The sequence below is a fragment of the Natator depressus genome, chromosome 22, assembly GCF_965152275.1.
Source record: "Natator depressus isolate rNatDep1 chromosome 22, rNatDep2.hap1, whole genome shotgun sequence".
Classification (NCBI taxonomy): Eukaryota; Metazoa; Chordata; order Testudines; family Cheloniidae; genus Natator; species Natator depressus.
The window spans coordinates 3,705,754-3,725,188 of NC_134255.1; the positions used below are offsets into that span (position 1 = coordinate 3,705,754).

The 19,435-nt window shown below is 55.1% G+C and overlaps 1 protein-coding gene across 1 annotated transcript; it reads left to right on the top strand.

Moving 5' to 3' along the window:
• Nucleotides 1–17,588: 17,588 nt before the first annotated feature.
• LOC141975857 (urinary protein 1-like) lies at nucleotides 17,589–19,232 on the top strand. Its single transcript, XM_074936522.1, has 3 exons — nucleotides 17,589–17,640; nucleotides 18,017–18,136; nucleotides 19,084–19,232. Exons 1-3 carry the CDS (start codon nucleotides 17,589–17,591, stop codon nucleotides 19,230–19,232), a joined length of 321 nt encoding a protein of 106 aa, XP_074792623.1.
• Nucleotides 19,233–19,435: the final 203 nt, after the last annotated feature.

The window sequence follows — 19,435 nt, forward strand, 5'->3', positions numbered from 1 at the left end:
AATAAAAGGCCATGGGAACAAGGATCAGAGCATAGCGCTCTTCACGTCCGTCAAGGATAGCAAATAGCCCACAGCCGTGAGTGACGCTGACAAACTGGAGCTGAAATCCACCCAAGAGCACGCTGACTGTGGTGATGTTTCCCCATTACAATGTGCTTGAGGCCCTCGGCTTGGATTTTTCTCCTGCAAGGCAGTGTAAACAGAGCGGGGGACTCAGGTTAACTGCTAGCCATTGTCTAGTGCCAGCCTTCTCTTGCTGATGCTGGTAATAGCCACAGGCATCCGCCATCAATAAGAGGCAATCCGACCCCTGGGACCGAAGCATTCATCAATTTCCTCTGCAGGCTCCTGGCTTGAGCAGTGCAATGCTGAGAAATATGGTTTTAATTTTCCTCCTTCAGATCTGGAATAAGCAGCACACAGTGATCACCCATTTTATTCTGTCGAACATGTCTGTTTCTCAAGCCATGGGTCATTCTTTTTAGCTCTAGTCCCTTTGGACCTTTCACATCTCGTCTGAACACACATCCTTCCCTCTTGTCTGTTGCTCTTAGGTTCCTCCTCTGATTGCGCTGTATTAATTAACTCGGTGAAGCATTGTGCGACCCAGTTCCTGTCTCCACAGCAGATAAAGTCATCGTTGATGCTGCTCAGGAGGGAAAGGAACGCCTTCTGGCCAAGGCACACATCTGGATTCTGTTCCTGACTCCGCTGCTGATGCAACCTTGGGCAAATCACTTCACCTCTTCATGCCTTTCTTCCCTATCTGAACAAGGGGAATAGGAGGCTTAATTTGAAAAGTGCTTTGAGATCCTCAGATAGAAGGGCAAAAAGTCTTCCAGCATCTGAGACTTCTGCAGGAATGAGGTGAGGCCTCAAACTTTTCATTCATTCAGAACCTTGACAGAGCAGCGCCTGCATCCCCCAGAGCCAGTGAGGGTATGTCTACACTGCGTTTTAAAACCGGTGGCTGCAAATCTCACACCCCAGCTCTGCAGACTGATGCTCACATCGACACTGCTGGTTTTAGCGCTGCAGGACCAGCCCCGAGGCTGTAGACCCAGCGCTGAGACTCGCTGGTTTGAAAACACAGTGTAGACATACCCTGACAAGCTGCTCCCGCTCCCATTGGCCCAGCCTCTCTCAGCCCAGCCAGGACAGGATGAGAAGCTCATTTCACTATAAACATTGTTCTGAATTCAGGCTGTCACATTCCAGCAGAAATTTTGGGGACATGAGCCAGATTTGGTTCTCAGCTCCAGCAGTGTAAATTCAGAATAGTTCCAGTGAAGTTACTCTGGATTTATATCAGGGCAACTAATACTAAAATGGCAGTGTTACCGATGGCCCCTGGTGCATGGCAGTATAACCAATGGCTGATTCTCAAAAGGCTTAGTTAGGAGACTTCGCCAAACCAATTTGGTTTGGAAAATTAGATTTCTGATCACTCCAGCCTGTTACACCACGTTAACTCTGGTGTAATCCTTTTCACCCCAGGGGAGACATTAGCACAGAACTGGTGTAGCACAGCCAAGAATCAGCCCCGTGGTTGGAAATCTCCTGGGAAACCCTTTCTGGTGAGATCGCTGCTATTTCCTGCTTTGGCTGGGCCTGAGAACAGCCTCTTGCATGAAACCTCCAGCTCCATTCCCTTTCCGACAGCTCGATGGCAATTAGGCACCCTGCCTGAACTCTGATTTTAGTGCCTAATGAATAATAGCTACATTCAGCACAAGGGCACTCTGACCCTCCGCCTCGGGCTCCGAGAGACAGTGGAGAATCTCGCCTGCAGCTGCTCCAGCCTGGTACCCTGGGCGCTGGTGAAGAAAAGCAACAATTCCTGCATTCTTGTGATAACTCGCCTAGTCTCGCATACACTGGTGTCATTTGGAAGAGTCGGCGGAGATCCTGCCTTCTGGGCACTAAGGGGGAAGGCAAAGTCCCACACTGCCCCACGGGCAGCACTGGGAGGCAGGATTCCTCTCTGAACTCCCCACATGCTGCCACACCCATTTATAGGGCAGTGGGTGGGTTAAGGACCCCACTGCACCGGTCCTACTCTGCAGGCTGATGCAATGGGCCTATGGCCCTGCTGCCCCTTCACCGACGTGGGGCAGTGTGCCAGCCCGCAGGGGGTGGGTAGGGAGCCTGGCGTGTGGGGCTTGCTGTGAGCTGTGGGGGTTGCTGGGGGAAGGACCCCTGTGCCCCATTTCAGGGCTAGGCAGTACCAGGGCCACGGAAGCTAATGCAGTGACCCTTGGTTTACACCCATGCGGCGAGAGCAGAATCTATCCCTGGAGCTGCAGAATGCGGTAGGAGCACAAACTCCAGGCCTCCACCAACACCAGGGAAGGACTCAGTGCTGGTCTCATACAGAGGGGAACACTGAGGCACGGCGACCCTAAGGACCAGGCCCGCAGCCCTGCCCCAGGCCTGCAATCCTCGCTCCTGGGAGGATGCACATTGCAGTCCGCAGGGGCTGCTCGCCAAGGGCCCGATCCTGGCACTTTGACTCACAGCGGCTAATCCCACCGAGGTTAAGAGGGACGTGACCCGAGGAGCTGCGCCTCGGCCGGCGCGAGGCGTGCGGGATCGAGTACTGCCGTGACCAAGCCCAGATCACGTTGTGAATCGCGCCTGAGCCTGGCTTAGACATCGTAAATTCCTGGCTCCCAATCCCCTCCTCAGTCCACTAGGCCATTCTGCCTCTGCAAGGCACCCGACGCGGGACCTGGGCGGGTGCTCACTGCTGCGCCATGTGAGGCAGCAGAGTGGGCGCTGGGGCTTCACAAAGTGGGCCCGATTTAAGACCTGGGACGTGCGAGTCAAGGCAAGCACACGGGACGGTCTCTTGCTTTGAGGAACACTTCCCAGCCCAGCCTGGCTCTGCCCTAGGAGAGTCGCCATGTGCGAGGGACGGACCCCGTCGGGAGCTGCCGTGCCAGGCAGGGGTTGGCACAGACCCGACGGCTTTTGAAAGCCTTTCAGAGTTGGCCTTATGGCAGGCGGAAGTGCAGGCAGACAAATATAGGGGATTAGGAGCAGGATGGCTGCTCCATCAGCCCGGAGGAGTCATGAGCAGCATTCCCTCAGCGGCACTGCATGGCACATATCGGTACAGGCCTATGCAGTCAGACACCAGGGCATGGCTCGAGAGCCGGCTGGGGAAGGCCATTGGCAAGAGAGACATGGAGCTGGTAGGAAGCTGAGCATGGAGACAGTCTGGCCAGTGTCTGGTGCCCAGACCCTCTTCTGTCATCAGGATGATGGACACTGGCTACTTCCCCACCCTCTGGGCCCAACAGAGCCCTGCTGGAAAGAGGCCAGCGTTGGCTGGAAGAGAGTGGGAGGATGGAGGAGATAAAGGGGCCCAAGAAGAATACACTGACAGCTAGAGATAGAGCAGAGATCAGCCTGCCATCGCTCTCCCCCCTCACGGCTGCTCCCCGCCTGACCTCCGCGATTTAGATCAAAGTGGGGAATCCAACCCCTCACCGCGCGCGGGGGCCCCGCTGACGGACAAATGAGGCTCAATAACCCTGAGTGATGAAATGTGATGCAGGCCTTGGGGCTGGGGGAGGAATTCCCCCCCACCGCTGAGGCGAGCGGGGAGAGCCCCACTCAGAGGAGAGAGCTCCTGAGCCGCCCCGGTGGGGACAATTCACTCCCTTCCGCGGGCTTGCACCATTCCCATGCCTCATTCCCTCAGCTCGGCCCCGGAGCTGCCACCATGGCAGAGACGCTTCCTCCATGCCAGAGCGAGGCGTTTCCTAGGATTCCCAAAGCTTGGGCCTGTTATCTGCAAGGGCCAGGAGGGCACCAGCAACTTCCCCCACAGTAGTCCCACGCTGCAGGGCTAGCCCCCCCCCCCCCCCCCGCAGGGGTAGGGAAAGGAGAGGAGGCAGGGCCCCTTGAAGGGGTGCAGCAGTGGGCGTGTAGTGCCTTGGGGAGTGTGGCCCACTCTGCCTATCACCAGAGGATGCTATCCCAGCCCGGGAGCTTTAGCCCAAGCTATAGGAGCTCGTGCTACGAGCTGTGGAGGGCTGCAGTCCAACCCACAGTCTGGCAGCCGTCCCAGGCACGGCCCTACTGGGGTGGTGCAGCGCCCCACCATCCCCAGCCCGAGAGCCATCACACAGCCCCAGCGGGTCAATATGCTGCCCTGGGGCGAGTGGGGACCTTCCGTTCTTGTTAGGGGTGCAGCAGATTCCAAAGTTCAGGGCTGCTGCCATTTGAGGTTCTGGTTCAAACCCATCTCTGCTGATCAGGGGCCACCTCCTGAAGCCAGTAGCTAGCACCCTGCCTGGGTTCAAGCACACTTCAGCAGACTATCAGAGATTGCCTTGGGAGCCTTCCCTGGGAAAGCACTGAGCCAGGGGGCAGGATTCGCCCTGTGGGGCTACCTGCTTCTGAGCAGAGAGGCCCTGAGCTGACCTGACACCTGCGCGCACCCCACACAGAGAGCCCCCAAGAGAATTCCTGAGCGTCCACGCTCAATTCGCCACCTCCCCAAAGCCACCCCCCACGGCTGAAATATTCGCAAATTGGGGGAGTCGGAGGCGAGAATTTCTGAGCTGTCCAAGTCCCGGGTACCCTAAACGAAAACAGGTGGACTGAGACTACTTTCCCCTTTGATCCAAGCGTCTCCATGAATTAAACCCCCAGGCACAAGGTGGGGAACTTTTATTAGCCCCATTTTACAGATTGGGAAGCAGAGTCCCCGGGCCTTGCCTGAGGTCACACAGCCAGTCAGAGGCAGGACTAGAATCCAGGGCTCTAGGGCTCACGTTCTCCGCTCTCGCCCACAGGCCTTCGTGGAGCGACCACGCCCGCTTGCACAGGAGGGGAAACAAAGGTTCTCCTGCCTCCCTGGGTGTTTGGAGTGACACTGCTCTGCTGTTTACACAGCACCTTTCAGCCCAATGATTTAGTTGGGGATTGGTCCTGCTTTGAGCAGGGAGTTGGACTACATGACCTCCTGAGCTCCCTTCCAACCCTGTGATTCTATGATCCCGCCTCTGAATACGTGTCGCATCGTCCCCTTGGTGGGGCAGGTCAGGGAATGGCCCAGTCCCTGCAGCTCCCAGGCCAAGCCACGGCTGGGCCTCTCCACAGAGTCCAGTTTCTTCCAGCCCCGCCCCGGTGGACACCACTGACCCCGTGGCAGAAGAGCCCACATGTTGCCATCCACTGGGATTGTGCTTAGGGAGTCAGTGCTGCTCGTGGCAGCCGGATCCTTCAAACCCACTTGCTGCTTTTGGGCGGGGAACCGGGCTCCACCCAGAGCAGCTGGTCCCTGCCCTCAACCATCCCTGGGCCCTGCCAAGCAGCTCCAGTCTGTGCTGGGCTGTAGCCACATTTCTCTTCTGCAGGGCCTTTCAAAGTCCATTTCCCTGGGAGGGGAGCATGTCTAACTGAGCGGTCTCTCTGTCTGCCTCACTGAAGGGGGCTACTGTCACTAGACGAGGGCACATCCAGTGCAGAATGGGGCTGATGAGCGGAGCATCAAATCATGGTGCCCAGCAAGGAAGATTAAATATTGCAACCCAGCAGCAGGACAGGAAGCAAAGAGGAACTCGGTATCCAGCAGAGGGAATTCAGGGAGAGAGGACACAGTCCCCAAGTATCCCATTCCCCTGCAGGCAATCATACCACTGGATCTGCCAGATACATGAACAGGGGGCAGCCCTGTCTCTCACCCATTGCAAACGTGGCCTTGTTTAGAAATGTCTCTGCAGGACACCAGCCACGATGGGGAATCTCGCAAGGCGCTGAGGCACATTGACTCAGGTCCTTCGACAAGGGGAGTTTTGCCAGTTATTTCCATAGCGTAGGATCGGGCTTCAAGTCCACGAGAGGCTCAGCACCCCCGCAGGATCGGGCTACGCACAAAGGTTGCTTTCACATTCCCTGGCAGCGGCTGGGGTTTGGAGCAGCAGTAAACAAACTCAGTCTTCACTGGGCTCAGCGCTGATTTAATAGCAAACAGACCAGGGAGCACTGAACCATGGATCCACCTTGGATGCTGTCCGGCAAGCTGGCTGCCAGTTCACTCTTTGCAGTGCCAGGGAGCTGAGCTCGGCTCTAAGCATGCAAACCCAGATCCGGTTTCCCAGGTCACCAGCACACAAATATTTCCATTCCCTGCACCATGGAGTCGAAGCGACGGGCGAGTGAGTGGGGCGTGACCCCATGTCAAATGGCCAAGTCGGAGCATTTCCAGAGTAGGAGGAGGGGGTTAGTGGGAAGAGGGAATGGGGGCGGGGGGGGGGAGGATTCGAGTTTCCAAACATTGCCGTTCCCATGGCAAGTCTTCATGGCAACACCCTCATTCTTTGCAGAATTAAAGACCCTCTGGTGGGGAATCTTTATAGAAAAGCATCAAAACTGGGGGGCGGGGAGCGGTGCAAACCCCTAGGAGGGGTAGGTGCAAAGAGGGAAGCTCTAAAGTGTGCCGGCCTCCTGCATGGTTCAGCGTCTTCCAGCTGGTTCCACATTTCACTGGTGGTGAAGAGCACGAATAGACAGGAAAGTTTACCAGCAGAGAAACCCATCTCAGCACTTCTAATAGCAGGGATTAGGCAGGTACAGGTACAGGCTGTAGCCCTTCAAAAGCAGAGGGAGGGAGCGTGCCTACATCAGGGAACCACTGTAGCTGGGACTCCGGTCTCCTGAGCTAATTCCCAACTCGCTGCATGCCCTGGGGCCCAGCAGACTGTCACCATACATAGGCTCTACATCAGGGGTGGGCAAACTACGGCCTGGGGGCCACATCCGGCCCTCCAGATATTTCAATCCGGCCCTTGAGCTCTCGCCAGGGAGCAGGGTCCAGGGCTTGCCCTGCTCCGTGCAGCTCCCGAAGCAGCAGCATGTCCCCCCACCAGCTCCTACGTGTAGAGGCAGCCAGGGGGCTCTGCACGCTGCCCCCACCCCAAGCGCTGCCCCCGCAGCTCCCATTAGCCGGAGCCCACACCGCCAGCTGGAGCCCAAACCCCAATTTCGTGAGCATTCATGGCCCACCATACAATTTCCATACCCAGATGTGGCCCTCAGGCCAAAATGTTTGCCCACCCCTGCTCTGCATGCTGAACCTAGGCATGCAGTATTTTCGCCTAGTGGTCAGAGCATAGAACTGGCAGTCAGGACTCCTGGGTTCTATGCCAGGCTGCACTGTGGGTGACTCCACCTTGGAGAGATATTGCAAAGGATTGCGGTATCCTGAGTTCATTTTTCCCTTTTACAGGTTGTATTCCAACACACTCTTATTTTAAGAAAAAAGACACTTTGGATGTGGAGTTAGATCTGGGTCCCCTGGCACAGAGCTAAATAGGTGCTCGTTAAGAAGGTCTATTATTTGGGTTAAACCCAAGAGCTAAGGGGAAAGAAGAGCCGAGGTAGGATGCATGTGTAATAACCCTAAAGAGCACGAGCCCTTACAGCTTGAGCCAGACATGTGAGGATACCAGCCCTAGGGAGCAGCCAAATGCACTCTGATGGGAGGGTTACATAAGCAGGGTGGGACACTGGAAGGCGGATTTGCTGCAGTTAGGGTTGCCAACCCTCCCAGTTTCACCGGGAGTCTCCCAGAACTGGGCTCTATCTCCCGGAGGCTACTCAAGCCAATCCAGATTTTAGGCCGCTAAAAGTCCGGTGGCGCAGCAGGGCTAAGGCAGACTCCCTACCTGTCCTGCCCCCGTGCTGCTCCTGAAGCGGCTGGCCCGTTCCTGCAGCCCCTGGGTGGGGGGGAGCGCACAGGGGGTCTCCACGCGCTGCCCCCGCCCCAAGCGCCGACTCCGTAGCTCCCATTGGCCGGGAACTGTGGCCAAAGGAGCTGCAAGGGCGGTGCCTGCAGGCAGTGGCAATGCGTAGAGCCCTCTGCCCCCCAGGGGTGTGCTGGCCGCTTCTGGGAGTGGCGCAGGGCCAGGGCAGCCTGGGAGCCTGCCTTAGCCCCACTGTGCCACTGCCCGGGAGCCGCCCAAGGTAAGCGCCACCTGGCCAGAGCCCTCACCCCTCACACACCCCAACCCTCTGCCCCATCCCCGAGCCCCCTCTCGGACCCAAACTCCCTCCCAGAGCTCACACCCTACACCCACTCCTGCACCCCAACCCCCTGCCCCAGACTCAGCCCAGAGCCCCCTCCCACACTCTGGACCTCTCGGCCCCAGCCCAGAGCCTGTACTCCCCCCCTCCTGCACCCCAACCCCCTGCCCCAGCCCGGTGAAAGTGAGTGAGGGTGGGGGAGAGCGAGTGACGGGGGTGGGGAATGGAGTGAGTGGGGCAGGGCAAGGGTGTTTGGGTTTGTGTTGTGTGATTAGGCAGTTGGGAACCCTCGCTGCAGTTAGCCAGTGCAGATTTCTGAGAAGCTGGGAGGAGATGTGTGAGGTGTTCGGGGATCACCCAGCGTTTAGGGATCTCCACCTTGCTGGGTGTCTGGTCCCAATTAGCTGGGCTGTGCAGCGTAACAGCCAGAGCTTCACAGTGCCCCACCCAAATTCTCTGCCTGGGAAGCTCAGCCCTTAAAGGCAGATCCCCCAATACCACGATAAGGGGGGCCGATGGCTACAGCAGTCTGGAGGCGGTGGGGAGCAGGCGGCTCCTCTGCGGAGAGGCTGCCGTGTCCCGCTCCTACGCAGCTGCAGGCTCTCCCCACGACAAGGGCCCGGGGACCCTTTAACAACAGCACAATGAATCTTGCACTAAGCCAGTCCCGGCCCCTCCTGGGCTGGAGCCAGCCTCTCCCAGGGCCACTCGCTGGCCCGAGTGCGAGTTTACGAGCTGCTGGCTCAGCACAGCTGCCCCCACTAGCCCCCTGCGCTCTCCGGCCTGGCACGTTTGGGCTTGGAAACGGGGCCATTACCGGGCAGGTGGCTCAGCCACAGCGCTAAATTAAATACCTCGGTTAGCTTTATAGGGTGGATTTTCCTCCCTGGTTCTTAGGGCCTGCTTGGAGTTCATGAAAAGCATCCTTTAAAATAACCCCAAATGGGTAATTGGGGAGCTGCCAGGAACGTGCTCCCTCGGATCTCATGAGCTGGACGTTCAGAACAGCCCCTGGTTTTCCATTTGGTGCCGCGCTGCCTCTGTCTGGGTAGCACTCAGGGTCTGCCTAGGGCACGCGCTTCCCAGCCAAGGCCATGGGGAGGGGACGTGCCAGGGTGCTAGCAGTAGGGTGAGATGTCCCAATTTTATAGGGACAGTCCCAATATTTGGGGCTTTGTCTTATCTAGGTGCCTATTGCCCCCCATCCCGTCCTGATTTTTCACACTTGCTCTCTGGTCACCCCACTAGTGAGTTCTTAAGGCTGCTGAATATGGACAGATCCTGTGGTTCCTGCTGGCTTCCAGACTAACACAGCCTGTTCTAATGTCATCTCACACGACATCTTCCCCGGTCCTGGAACAGAGATCCCGTAGCGCCACGCAGTTCATCTCCAGTATTCACGGGTTCCAAGACCAGAAGGGACCCTTGTGATCATCTAGTCTGACCTCCTGGATAGTAAAGGCCCAAGAACTGCCCCCAAACAGCACCGAGAACAGAGCTTTTAGAAAAACATGGAACCTTGATTTAAAAATTGTTGGTGATGGAGAATTCACCACAACATTTGGTAAATTGTTCCAATGGTTAATTACTCTCACCATGAGAAATTTACACCTCATTTCCAGCCTGAATTTGTCTAGCTTCAGCTTCCACCCACTGGATTGTGCTATGCCTTTTGCTGCTAGATTGAAGAGCCCCTTGGGTACTTACAGACTGCAATCAAGTCACCCCTTAACCTTCTCTTTCTTAAGCTACACTGATTGAGTTCTTTGAGTCTATCACTACAAGGGAGGTGCTCGTCTTTTAATCATGCTCATGGCTCTTCTCTGAACCTCTCCAGTTTATCAACATCCTTCTTGAATTGTGGGCACAGGATTCCAGCAGGGGTTGCATCAGTGCTCCAGTCCTGCCCATCCTTTCTCTCTAGAGCCTGCTACTCCAGAAGTTTATCCTCCCAGAATGCCAAGCGAGGTGGGCTGGCACTCTCCATCCAGACTGCCATAGAAGAGGGAAAGGCCTCCACAGCATTATCTTTTAAACCTTTGTTTGAAAATTCTCTCACAATCGTGGGCCTCACTCCTGCAGTCAGACCTGTGCGGGTGCCAAACGCCACTAGCTCCAGATAGGGGCTGGGGGCTAGCCATGTGGGTTTGATTGCAAGAGTGGGGCCCTTAGTGACTTGAAGAAATATCCCCCAAAGAAACAGGAGGGTCTTGCCCCTGGTTCCCACCCCCCGATTTACCCTACTTGTGTAGTTTGCCTCAAAATGGCCATAGTCCATAGACAACAGGATTGAAGATGGGCCACATCTCCCCGTTAGTGGGAAATCCTCATCCCCATGTCTCTCTCAATGGGAGCTTTGATGGGACTCGGCACTAGATGACTGGGTGCTTCCAAGGTCAAGCTTGGATCAAGTCCGCCATCTGCTGGTGAGAAAGAGCCAGCTCCTTGCTGGAAAGGTTCCCTGCTAATAGACTCCTGTATCATTCCCGAGGCCTGAAACTGGGTAATGACTAAAACCCATATGAAAGCTCTAAAAATAATATTTAGGATTTATTTAGTGACCACAGTCCTGCCCCCGGGCCATAACATCGCATTCAGCTGGGTTCCCCTTTCGCAAGAGATAATGAAAACCTCACTGGTATTCTCTCCAGTAAGAAATCTTCCAAAAAGCTTCCAGCAGTGGATCGCCCGGCACTTTGAAGTCTAAAGCAGCAGAGAGAAGAAATAAACTTCAGTCTAGAACATTAAGGGACGTTGGGGTTGTGGAATGAAAACAGTTTGACTGGAGACAGCTGAGCACGGTGATGTGCTGCATAAGTCTTGGGAGATCGGCCCGTCATTCCACTCATCAAGAGAGGACTGTCCCTTGGAAAGGACTTGCTTTCCAATTTGATCCCAGGCCTGATCTTGTGTTATTGTGGCTTCCGTTTACCTGGGGAGCAATCTCGAGAACATGCAGAGTGGGGTGCAAGGCAGGCAGCTTCGTGAACAGAACCACGAGTCGCCTAAAACTGGAGCTTTCAAATGGATTTTTAAAAACACAGATGGCTTAAAACTCAGATCTCTCTTTATGCTCCCATTAGGGATTCTGGACAGAGATCCCTCCCCCTCCGTCACACATCAAATTCTCACCTCATTTGTGCAATCACTTTCCCATGGTCCCAGTGCAAAGTCTTCTCAGACCATCTCCCCGTAGCCAGTGCAAGATTGTCCCCTACAGTCTATGGCATGCTTTGGCCTGTCTAGATTTAAATAGTCCCAGTAGCACTGGTCAAACTATTCATTAGGAATAAGGCTCCATGTTTGTCACAGAGGTCATGGAAGTTACAGATTCCATGACTTTCCGTGACCTCCGTGACTTCTGCAGCGGCTGGTGCGCCTGGCCCAGGGGCCACCTGAGCAGCTCCCCTTCGCCCTCCAGAAGCAGGAGTTTGGGTGTGGGGGGGGCTCAGGGCTGGGGTGCGGAGTAGTGCTTACCTGGTGGGGGGGGCTCCCCAGAAGGGTGACAGGAACTCCCCTCCCTCAGCTCCTAGCTCCACGTGCTGCCTCAGCCCTCAGGCACCGCCCCCGCGGAGCTCATTGGCCATGGTAACTGCTGGCAGAGTTTGCCTGAAACACCCCTCTCTGTTAGCAGCTGCTGATGCTGCTGAATAGCAGAATCCACTTAACCCTGACTCCCTGTAGCAGGTATCCCACTTCAAAGGGAGGGACTCTCTGAGGAGAGAGGACCTAGGGTGTTGGCTGAGCAGGCCTAAGGGAGGAGCCCTAAGAGTAGCTCAACCTGGGGAGAAAGTTTGAGCTGCTCTTGATTGTTTTGGTTGCTAATAAAGCCGAAGCTCAGGAAGGGGGTTGGATTTTATATCCCATGCGGGTGTTTTTGTGGAACAGGTTGGGAGAGGCACCTGCTTACATAGCAATTAAGAATGTTGCCTTTTAACTCCATAAGCATTTGCATATTGATACTGATCTCTTTGAATGTGTTTGCTACTCCTAAGTATTTGCCGCTTATAGCTGAGCTGAATAATTTTCAGGCTGCAAGCTGCTCGGACACTGTTCACTTCTGGGACACTGTATGGAATAAGAGGAACACTTTGAAGTGTCACTGATACCAATACTATAAAATTGCAATGAATCTGACCAGATATGCTGTGTAAGGTACCTGCGGAAACATTATAAGTTGCCAAGTAGGATAATCTTGTTTATATGTTTGTATCACCTTTGTATTGTGATTTAGAGATATGTAGGGTTTATCTGTATTTCCAAACTTGTGCTGTGTTTCTGGGTGACACCCCCACACAGATTGGCATCAGCACCGCCTAGCCTGTTCGATGGCCCATCAATGGTCATCAGCAGTACAATGAACCCATGGGAGGGAGCCAGCGGATACACCTTATGAGTCAGCAAGGCATGGGGCATGCCTGTGGGCAGAGAACTCCAAGGCTTTTCCATGCCATGTGCTGTGAAGCTTGTGTTTGGGACACAGGAAGTACGAGCCACATGGCAGAAGACTATAAAAGGCAGCCGCAACTTCTCCATTTTGTATTCATTCCTGCTTCTTACCTCTGGAGCGACTTCTCTACAAACGAAGCTCTGAATAAAGGACTGAATGACCCATCCAAGCTGCGGATGTGTTCCAGAGGGACTTTCAAGCCAGCAGCTCACCAGTACTGCTTAGAACCTGATATATGGACTTTGAAGTCTCTGTATGTATCTGATTGCTTTACCACTTAATAACTCTTCTTGGTTTTTATTCTTTATAATAAACTTTAGTATTAGACACTAAAGGATTGACTGGCATTGTGGTATTTTGGGTAAGATCCAAGCCTATACTGATCTGGTAATGTGGCTGACCCTCTGGGGTCAGAAGAACATTTTGTACATGTAAACAGAGTTTTTAAATAACTTCTCACTGTACTGGACCTAGATGCTGATTGGGAGCCAGAGACCTGGAATGCAATAAAGTGAGCTGGGTGATTTCTTTTTTCAGCTTCTTGATAACCAGCGTGGGGGATCAGAAGCACAGCTTATGACTGGTTGGTAAATTTAACTTCAGTGTTAACCACCAGTTTTGGGAGTATCTGCTCTCCTTTTTGCAGACTGTCCTGACCTTGGCATTTTCAGTGAGGGCCCCCAGGTACCCCAGGCCACAACTTCCACTTCTCCCTAGTCATTGTTCTCACTGGGTGACTGGTCAACTAAGTCACATGGTCTTGTTTCTGATCTCTGATTGGATGAGCAAAATCTTTTCAACTGGAGAACAAATAGTTATAATGCTCTTTCTGCTATGAATTTTCAACGAAAGCATCAAGAGTGTCAAAATCTGCAACGTTTTCAGGATTCACCAACACTTTCACAGAGGCCCAGGAGTTGCCTGGGTACACGTCAGAACATGGTCTCACCGATCAGAGGCCCTGCTTTTACTTGTGAAGCTGGTTTTCTTTAGCTCTTTGAGCAACTCTCGACCCAAGCAATAGGCTTCGACCATTTCCCTTAGAAAACAACACCACTGCGTGGTAGATCCTCCAGGCAGGAAGACAGAATTTTCAGGGGATTGCACGGAGATCAGGTCTGTGGAATGATTATTAAATGCCACAAACTATCAGCCTCTTTTGAACGCTCCCTAGGGCTTGTATTTGCAAAAGCCAAGGCAGGAGAAGACTTGAAGCCGGTATGAACCATGTGGTCAATACATGGCCCATCTTCTGACGGGCTCCCTTTACTCCTACTGCTATGCTACGAGGCAGCCAGAGTGTAATATTGGGTTGCTCAGGGAGAGAGTACACCAAATCCCTAAGGTGCAGTAGCGTGCCCACTGTACCTGAAGGCACCTCAGCTGTACCTGGGGATGCATGCCCTCCTGGCCCCGGTAACCACTCAGACACTTGGCTAAGGGAAAGGTTTTCCCTGCAGCTGGCAGGAAAGGGGAAGGCGGGGTACAAATACGCTGGGTACAGAGGTGTAGACAGTCACAGTTCAACGTGAGCGATGGTGGTTCCTGTTAAGGCCCCTGGGGCAGTCCCATTGAGTGCCAGGGGTGCCCTCTCCAGTCCAGTCTCTATTCCAACAAATAGGAGCTTGTAGGTTCCCAGGCCAGGTTGAGTCAGTGTCTCTCGCTGGGGTTCCCCTGCACTGGTGCCCAGCCCAGCCATTACTGCTCCCCATAAGCCCAACACAGACCTGCACCCAGCTGTAATGACTGGCAGTCCCCGCCTGTTCCACATGAAGCTCTGTGCACAGTTCCTGACCTTCCACTCTGCATCCGTTTTCTCTGCAGCTCCTGGCTCGCCATGCTGCCACAACTTCCCAACAGAGCCCAGTGGGTCCCTGCCTGGTCCAGGACCTTTCCCCCTACCTGGCCGTGAGGAAGGGGATGCACCACGGGGAGGAGGCTGATGGGAGTTTTAGTCCCCTACTTAGCAAATCCATCACAAGAGTCAGAGCGTAGGCTCCCGAGCAGATCACAAGGCTCCAACGTGAACCTGCCAAATTGCCTCTAAGGGACAGACATCGTCTAAGCATTATGAACCCTGAAACCTGCCAATGGGACCGAGCCCTTCGCACACGGAGCAAAGAGCCACAACCCCCAACCTCTGCCCAGCCCACGCTCAGCTCGGCTCTCCTCCCTGCCCCAGGAGACAGAACACGGCGCTCTGGACCCACCCACCAGAGCCCGTCGCGCCCAGCTGGAAGCGACACAGCGGGGGGATGTGCTGGGAGCGTGGGTGACGGCTGGTAGAAGTAGGTTCAGCCCTGCGGCAGGGACAGCACCCGATCAGACGGAGCCGATTTCTTCGGAGCTAGAGACTGCAGCTTGGCACGTGCAAATCATGTCGAAGCATCAAAGCTCTGAAGCGCTGAGTGGAGCCAACAGCGGGAAATGAATCTGCCTGATCCTGTCTGTGTTGCCGAAGCGCCAGACCCACCCACACGAACCTTTGAAATCCCTTGGTGTGTGCACAGCACATCACCAGCTGGGCCTGGCCCCCATGCAGCGTCCCTCCCCCCGCCAGCACAGACAGCCTGCAGACCACGCTAACGCGAACTCTCAGTGCCAACCTCGGCAACGTTCCCAGGAGCACGTGCCCGGGTTAGGGGTGGGAATGGTGAAAGGTACACGGAGGAAGCTTAACACCAGCCTCCCAGACCAGGACAACGAGCACTGGAATCCACTCACCCACATCTGTCGTTACGCGCTGCAGAGGGAACGTGGGTGCCTGTTCCAGCCAGGCCAGCACCACGCTACATGGAGTCTGCAGCGCCACACAAGTGCGGGTGACAGCGTCAGTTCTCTGCATGCTGCTCATGCAGGCATCTCTGCCTAGAGACCCTTCCTGCTTATACCAGCTTAGCTTTCTAGGTTTAATGAGAGCCTGCTACGGACTCACTGTTCGAGGGCCCCCCGTGAGCTGGGGTTGTGTGTTCAGTACAGGAGTTCTGGATCCCCACTGATGACTTGGTAATCTATGGTACATGGCCTCTGTTTATTGCACCCACAAACCAGAGGTGCCTGGAGCCAGACTCTCAGAAACCAGAGCTGCCAACTTTTGTGTGGCTCTGTCACGGATCCACGGAGCTGTGCTATGCCCCAGCCTTTAACCAGTCCCTTCAGCATGCCAGACCCCCAAGGGGTCCACTCTTCCTCAACAGTCGGCCACATGGCTTCAACCCCTCCAAGACCGAGCCTCTGGGCTCGAGCCCGCCTGCTTCTCACTCTGAGCTCTGCCCAACAAGTCCAATGGAGGTAGACGCCTGGTCAGCCTCTGTAGGGATCAGTGCACCTCAGCAAGTATTTCAGTCTTTTCCAAACACAGTAGGTTTATTCGTCAACAGGAAATCCTTAGGCTAGCACAGACAGCCCATACTGGCCAACGCCAGGGCTCCACCCAGCCAAGGTGCCTGACAGCCAATGAGAACGCAGCTTTGGTCTGCTGCATTAGAAGCCTGGATTCATAGACTATCAGGGTTGGAAGGGACCTCAGGAGGTCATCTAGTCCCACCCCCTGCTCAAAGCAAGACCAGGACCAACACCAACTAATTGCGGGGAGGGATAGCTCAGTGGTTTGAGCATTGGCTTGTTAAACCCAGGGTTGAGAGTTCAATCCTTGCGGGGGCCATTTAGGGATCTGGGGCAAAAATTGGGGATTGCTCCTGCTTTGAGCAGGGGGTTGGACTAGATGACCTCCTGAGGTCCCTTCCAACCCTGAGATTCTATGATTAAATCATCCCAGCCAGGGCTTTGTCAAGCTGGGCCTTTCTAAGGATGGAATTCCTGTCCTAGCTTTGCATCGAATGACCTCGTGCAGCTTCTCCATTACATACGCTATCAAATGAGGGAAACCATAGTTTATTCTGCTAGTTCAGAAGGCTGAGCAGGGCACTACCCGAGGACGTGAAAGAGCTGGGTTTTATTCTCTGGTCTGCCACAGATGTCCTGTGTGCACCTGGGTGTTCATTTAGGCTCTCTGTGACTCAGTTCCCTACCCCACAAAATGGGGCTAAGAGCTCTGTGTTAGTTCACAGGGGGACACTCAGGATAAATACATTAAAACCTGTCAGGCACTCAGACACTACAGGAATGGAGCCAGGTAGGTGTGATTTCTAGATGAGGTCGGGGACGGGGCAGAGAAACATTAAGAGCACTCAGGGGACTTGCTGGGACTCGCACTCATGGCCCGGTAGTGTGAAGCACAGCGCACAAGCCTTAGCACTACAGAGCCCGGTGCAAAGACTGCGCAAATCCCTATTCTATTTCCCATGAGCCCCACGGCGCACCTGCCAAATGCCAGAGCGTCACATGAGAAACGGACTGTGGCTGGTCTGGGGGGCATGTGCGCCCAGAGGAGAGCTACCCAGGGAAGGAGCATCATGAAGGTCAGGATCTGCTCTTACAGCCATGTTTTGTGAATACCATCTGGGCAGGGTCATCCTGGCATCTTCCTTTCAGAAGGCCCATTGTGCCATCGAGTTCAGGGGTCCCCTCTCTGGTTCTTCTCTGTTTCCATCTGTAATGTTAGGGGCTGCAATTTCTTGCCTCCTAACTCCCATAGAAGTCCCTTTGGTACAGGGCATGGCTCTGTGCTTTTGGGTGAGCAATGGGGCTGGTGAAGCCAAACACTCATGGATGCAGACATGTGAGAGCCTGTGAGCATGCAGTTTTGGGAACACGTTTATTAGCTGCACAGAATCATACACACACAAAGCGAACCAACAGGCCAGCTGAGAGCTCCACAATGACACAGGAACAGGTCTCGTCCCTCTTTCCCAGCAGCCATGGCATTTTGCCACTTCCCTCCCACTTGTGCCTTTGGGGGAGGCAGGGCTGGGGAGTCACCTGCCAGAGCCACTCACCTGGGCAGGGAATGTTCTGCTCTGGGCTGCAGAGTGACCATTAGATTGTAATTAGTAATTCCCCCAGCCTCTGGCGGTATAAATCCATCTCTGTCCTCCCTGGGAGCCAGTGCACCAGGTTTGCAGCCCTGGCTCAGCTCCTCACTCACCTGACACGACCACACAGCTCCTCCCTTGGGTTGGCAGAGAGAAAACTAAAGATGAACAAGATCCTGGCTCTGGGTTTGCCAGCCCTGCTCTGCTTAGCTACGGGTAAGTCCCAAAACAAAACCCAAAGAGGGGAGATTTCCACCCGTGATGGGGCAGAGCCTCAGCTGGTGCCAGTCCAATCAGCTGAGGTCTGGCCTGTGTTCTTTAGCGAGGGCAATTCAATTACAACGAAGTATCTACCTAAAGGGCAGCCCGTGCTCTGGCGGAGGGACAGAGCCGCCCCTGAAAAGCCAGGCTGGCCCAGCGGTGACCTGCCCACAGAGGGATGAAATGAACCGGAGCAGGACAACAATGGGGGTTGGATGGTTCCAGGAGACTGGGAACGCACCTGTGCACTGAGTGTGGCCAGTCCATGGCTGTGTCCAGTCACTGCTCCGGCTGCTCGTTGCCTACTCTCCGTTTTCTCGCCTCTTCACAGCTGATCCTCTCCAGTGCAACGGCTGTTTCAAGCTGTTACAGGATGGCACCTGTAAGATAAGCCAATACACCTGCACGGCAGCTCCGGGCGAATCCTGCTTCACCCGCAAAATCACTTCTGGTGAGTGAGTGACTGAGGGTACATCGAGCCTGGGGCTGGAGGGGATAGGGGGACCAGACAGCAAGCATGAAAAATCGGGACAGGGGGTGGGGGGGTAATAGGAGCCTATATAAGAGAAAGCCCCGAATATCAGGACTGTCCCTATAAAATCAGGACATCTGGTCATCCTAGGAGGGGAAATGTCCAGCTCAAGGAGATACACCCATAGCTCTGCTCCAGCTAGCACACGGACAGCAGACGCGTAGCCGGAGCGAGCGGCGGGAGGGGCCAGCTGCCCCAGTCCGATCCTGCCCACGGCGCCAGACACGAGTGCAGACAGTCCCTGCGTTTCTGTGCAGCCCAGTGAGCAAAAGATGCCCCATCTCTGGGGCGGTTAGCCCCAGGAGGGGAGAAGTGATCGCCTTACCCTCGAGTGACCTCTTGTGGCCATGCCGGCTATGGCACTGGGGAACGGTGTTCATCCTTTAGGGTACGTCTGCCCTACGAGTGGGTCGGGGGCGGGAAGTCACGGGGCGGGGGAGAGGTCCCCACGCTAGCTCTGACTGAGCGCGCACAGTGAGACGTGAGGGGCTAGGCCCCACCAAGTCTACATGGCTAGCGTCTTGGATGGGCGCTTACTCAGGGGGGCTGGCCTCTCCCGCTGCTCGCCCCGCTGTGGCTACCCGGTATGCTCGCTGGTTCGGCGCTCGGGGAATGTTCCCCCAGGCTGGAAGTTCCACCCTTAGTCCATGAAGGTGACGGGACACTGGGGCAGAGGAGAGGGGTGGGGGAGTCCTCTAAGGACAGAGAAGGGTCCTGAGCCGCGGGAAGGGGGTGACAGAGGAGCCCCGGCTCCTGAGAGTCAACAGATGGGAGGGCAGCTCACTTGGTGGATTCCCCTGACCCTGGGAAGAGGGGTCTGTCCCTGGCACCCAGCCCTGGGGGCTCAGGTCTCTTTCCCTCTTTAGAGAGCCAGATCCTGCGGGTGGAGCGGGGCTGCACTGCAATCTGCGACGACCTAGTGTTCAACTACTACGACTACAAGGAGACCACCCAGTGCTGCACGGACAGACCCTTCTGCAATGTCCACAACCCCTGGCTCCAAAGCCCCAAGTAGGATTAAGGGGAGGGCGGGGTTCTGGGGCGGCAAGAAAGCTACATTCACCCTTCGCCCCAGGCCTGGCTCTGGGTTATTCCCCAACTCTCCTCTCCTCATTTAAAACCCGGCAGGACCCAAGACCGTCCCCTGGCATCACCCTCTATTACACACTCCTGCCATCAATTAACTATAATTAAATTAGGGAATGAGCTCTGCCCACT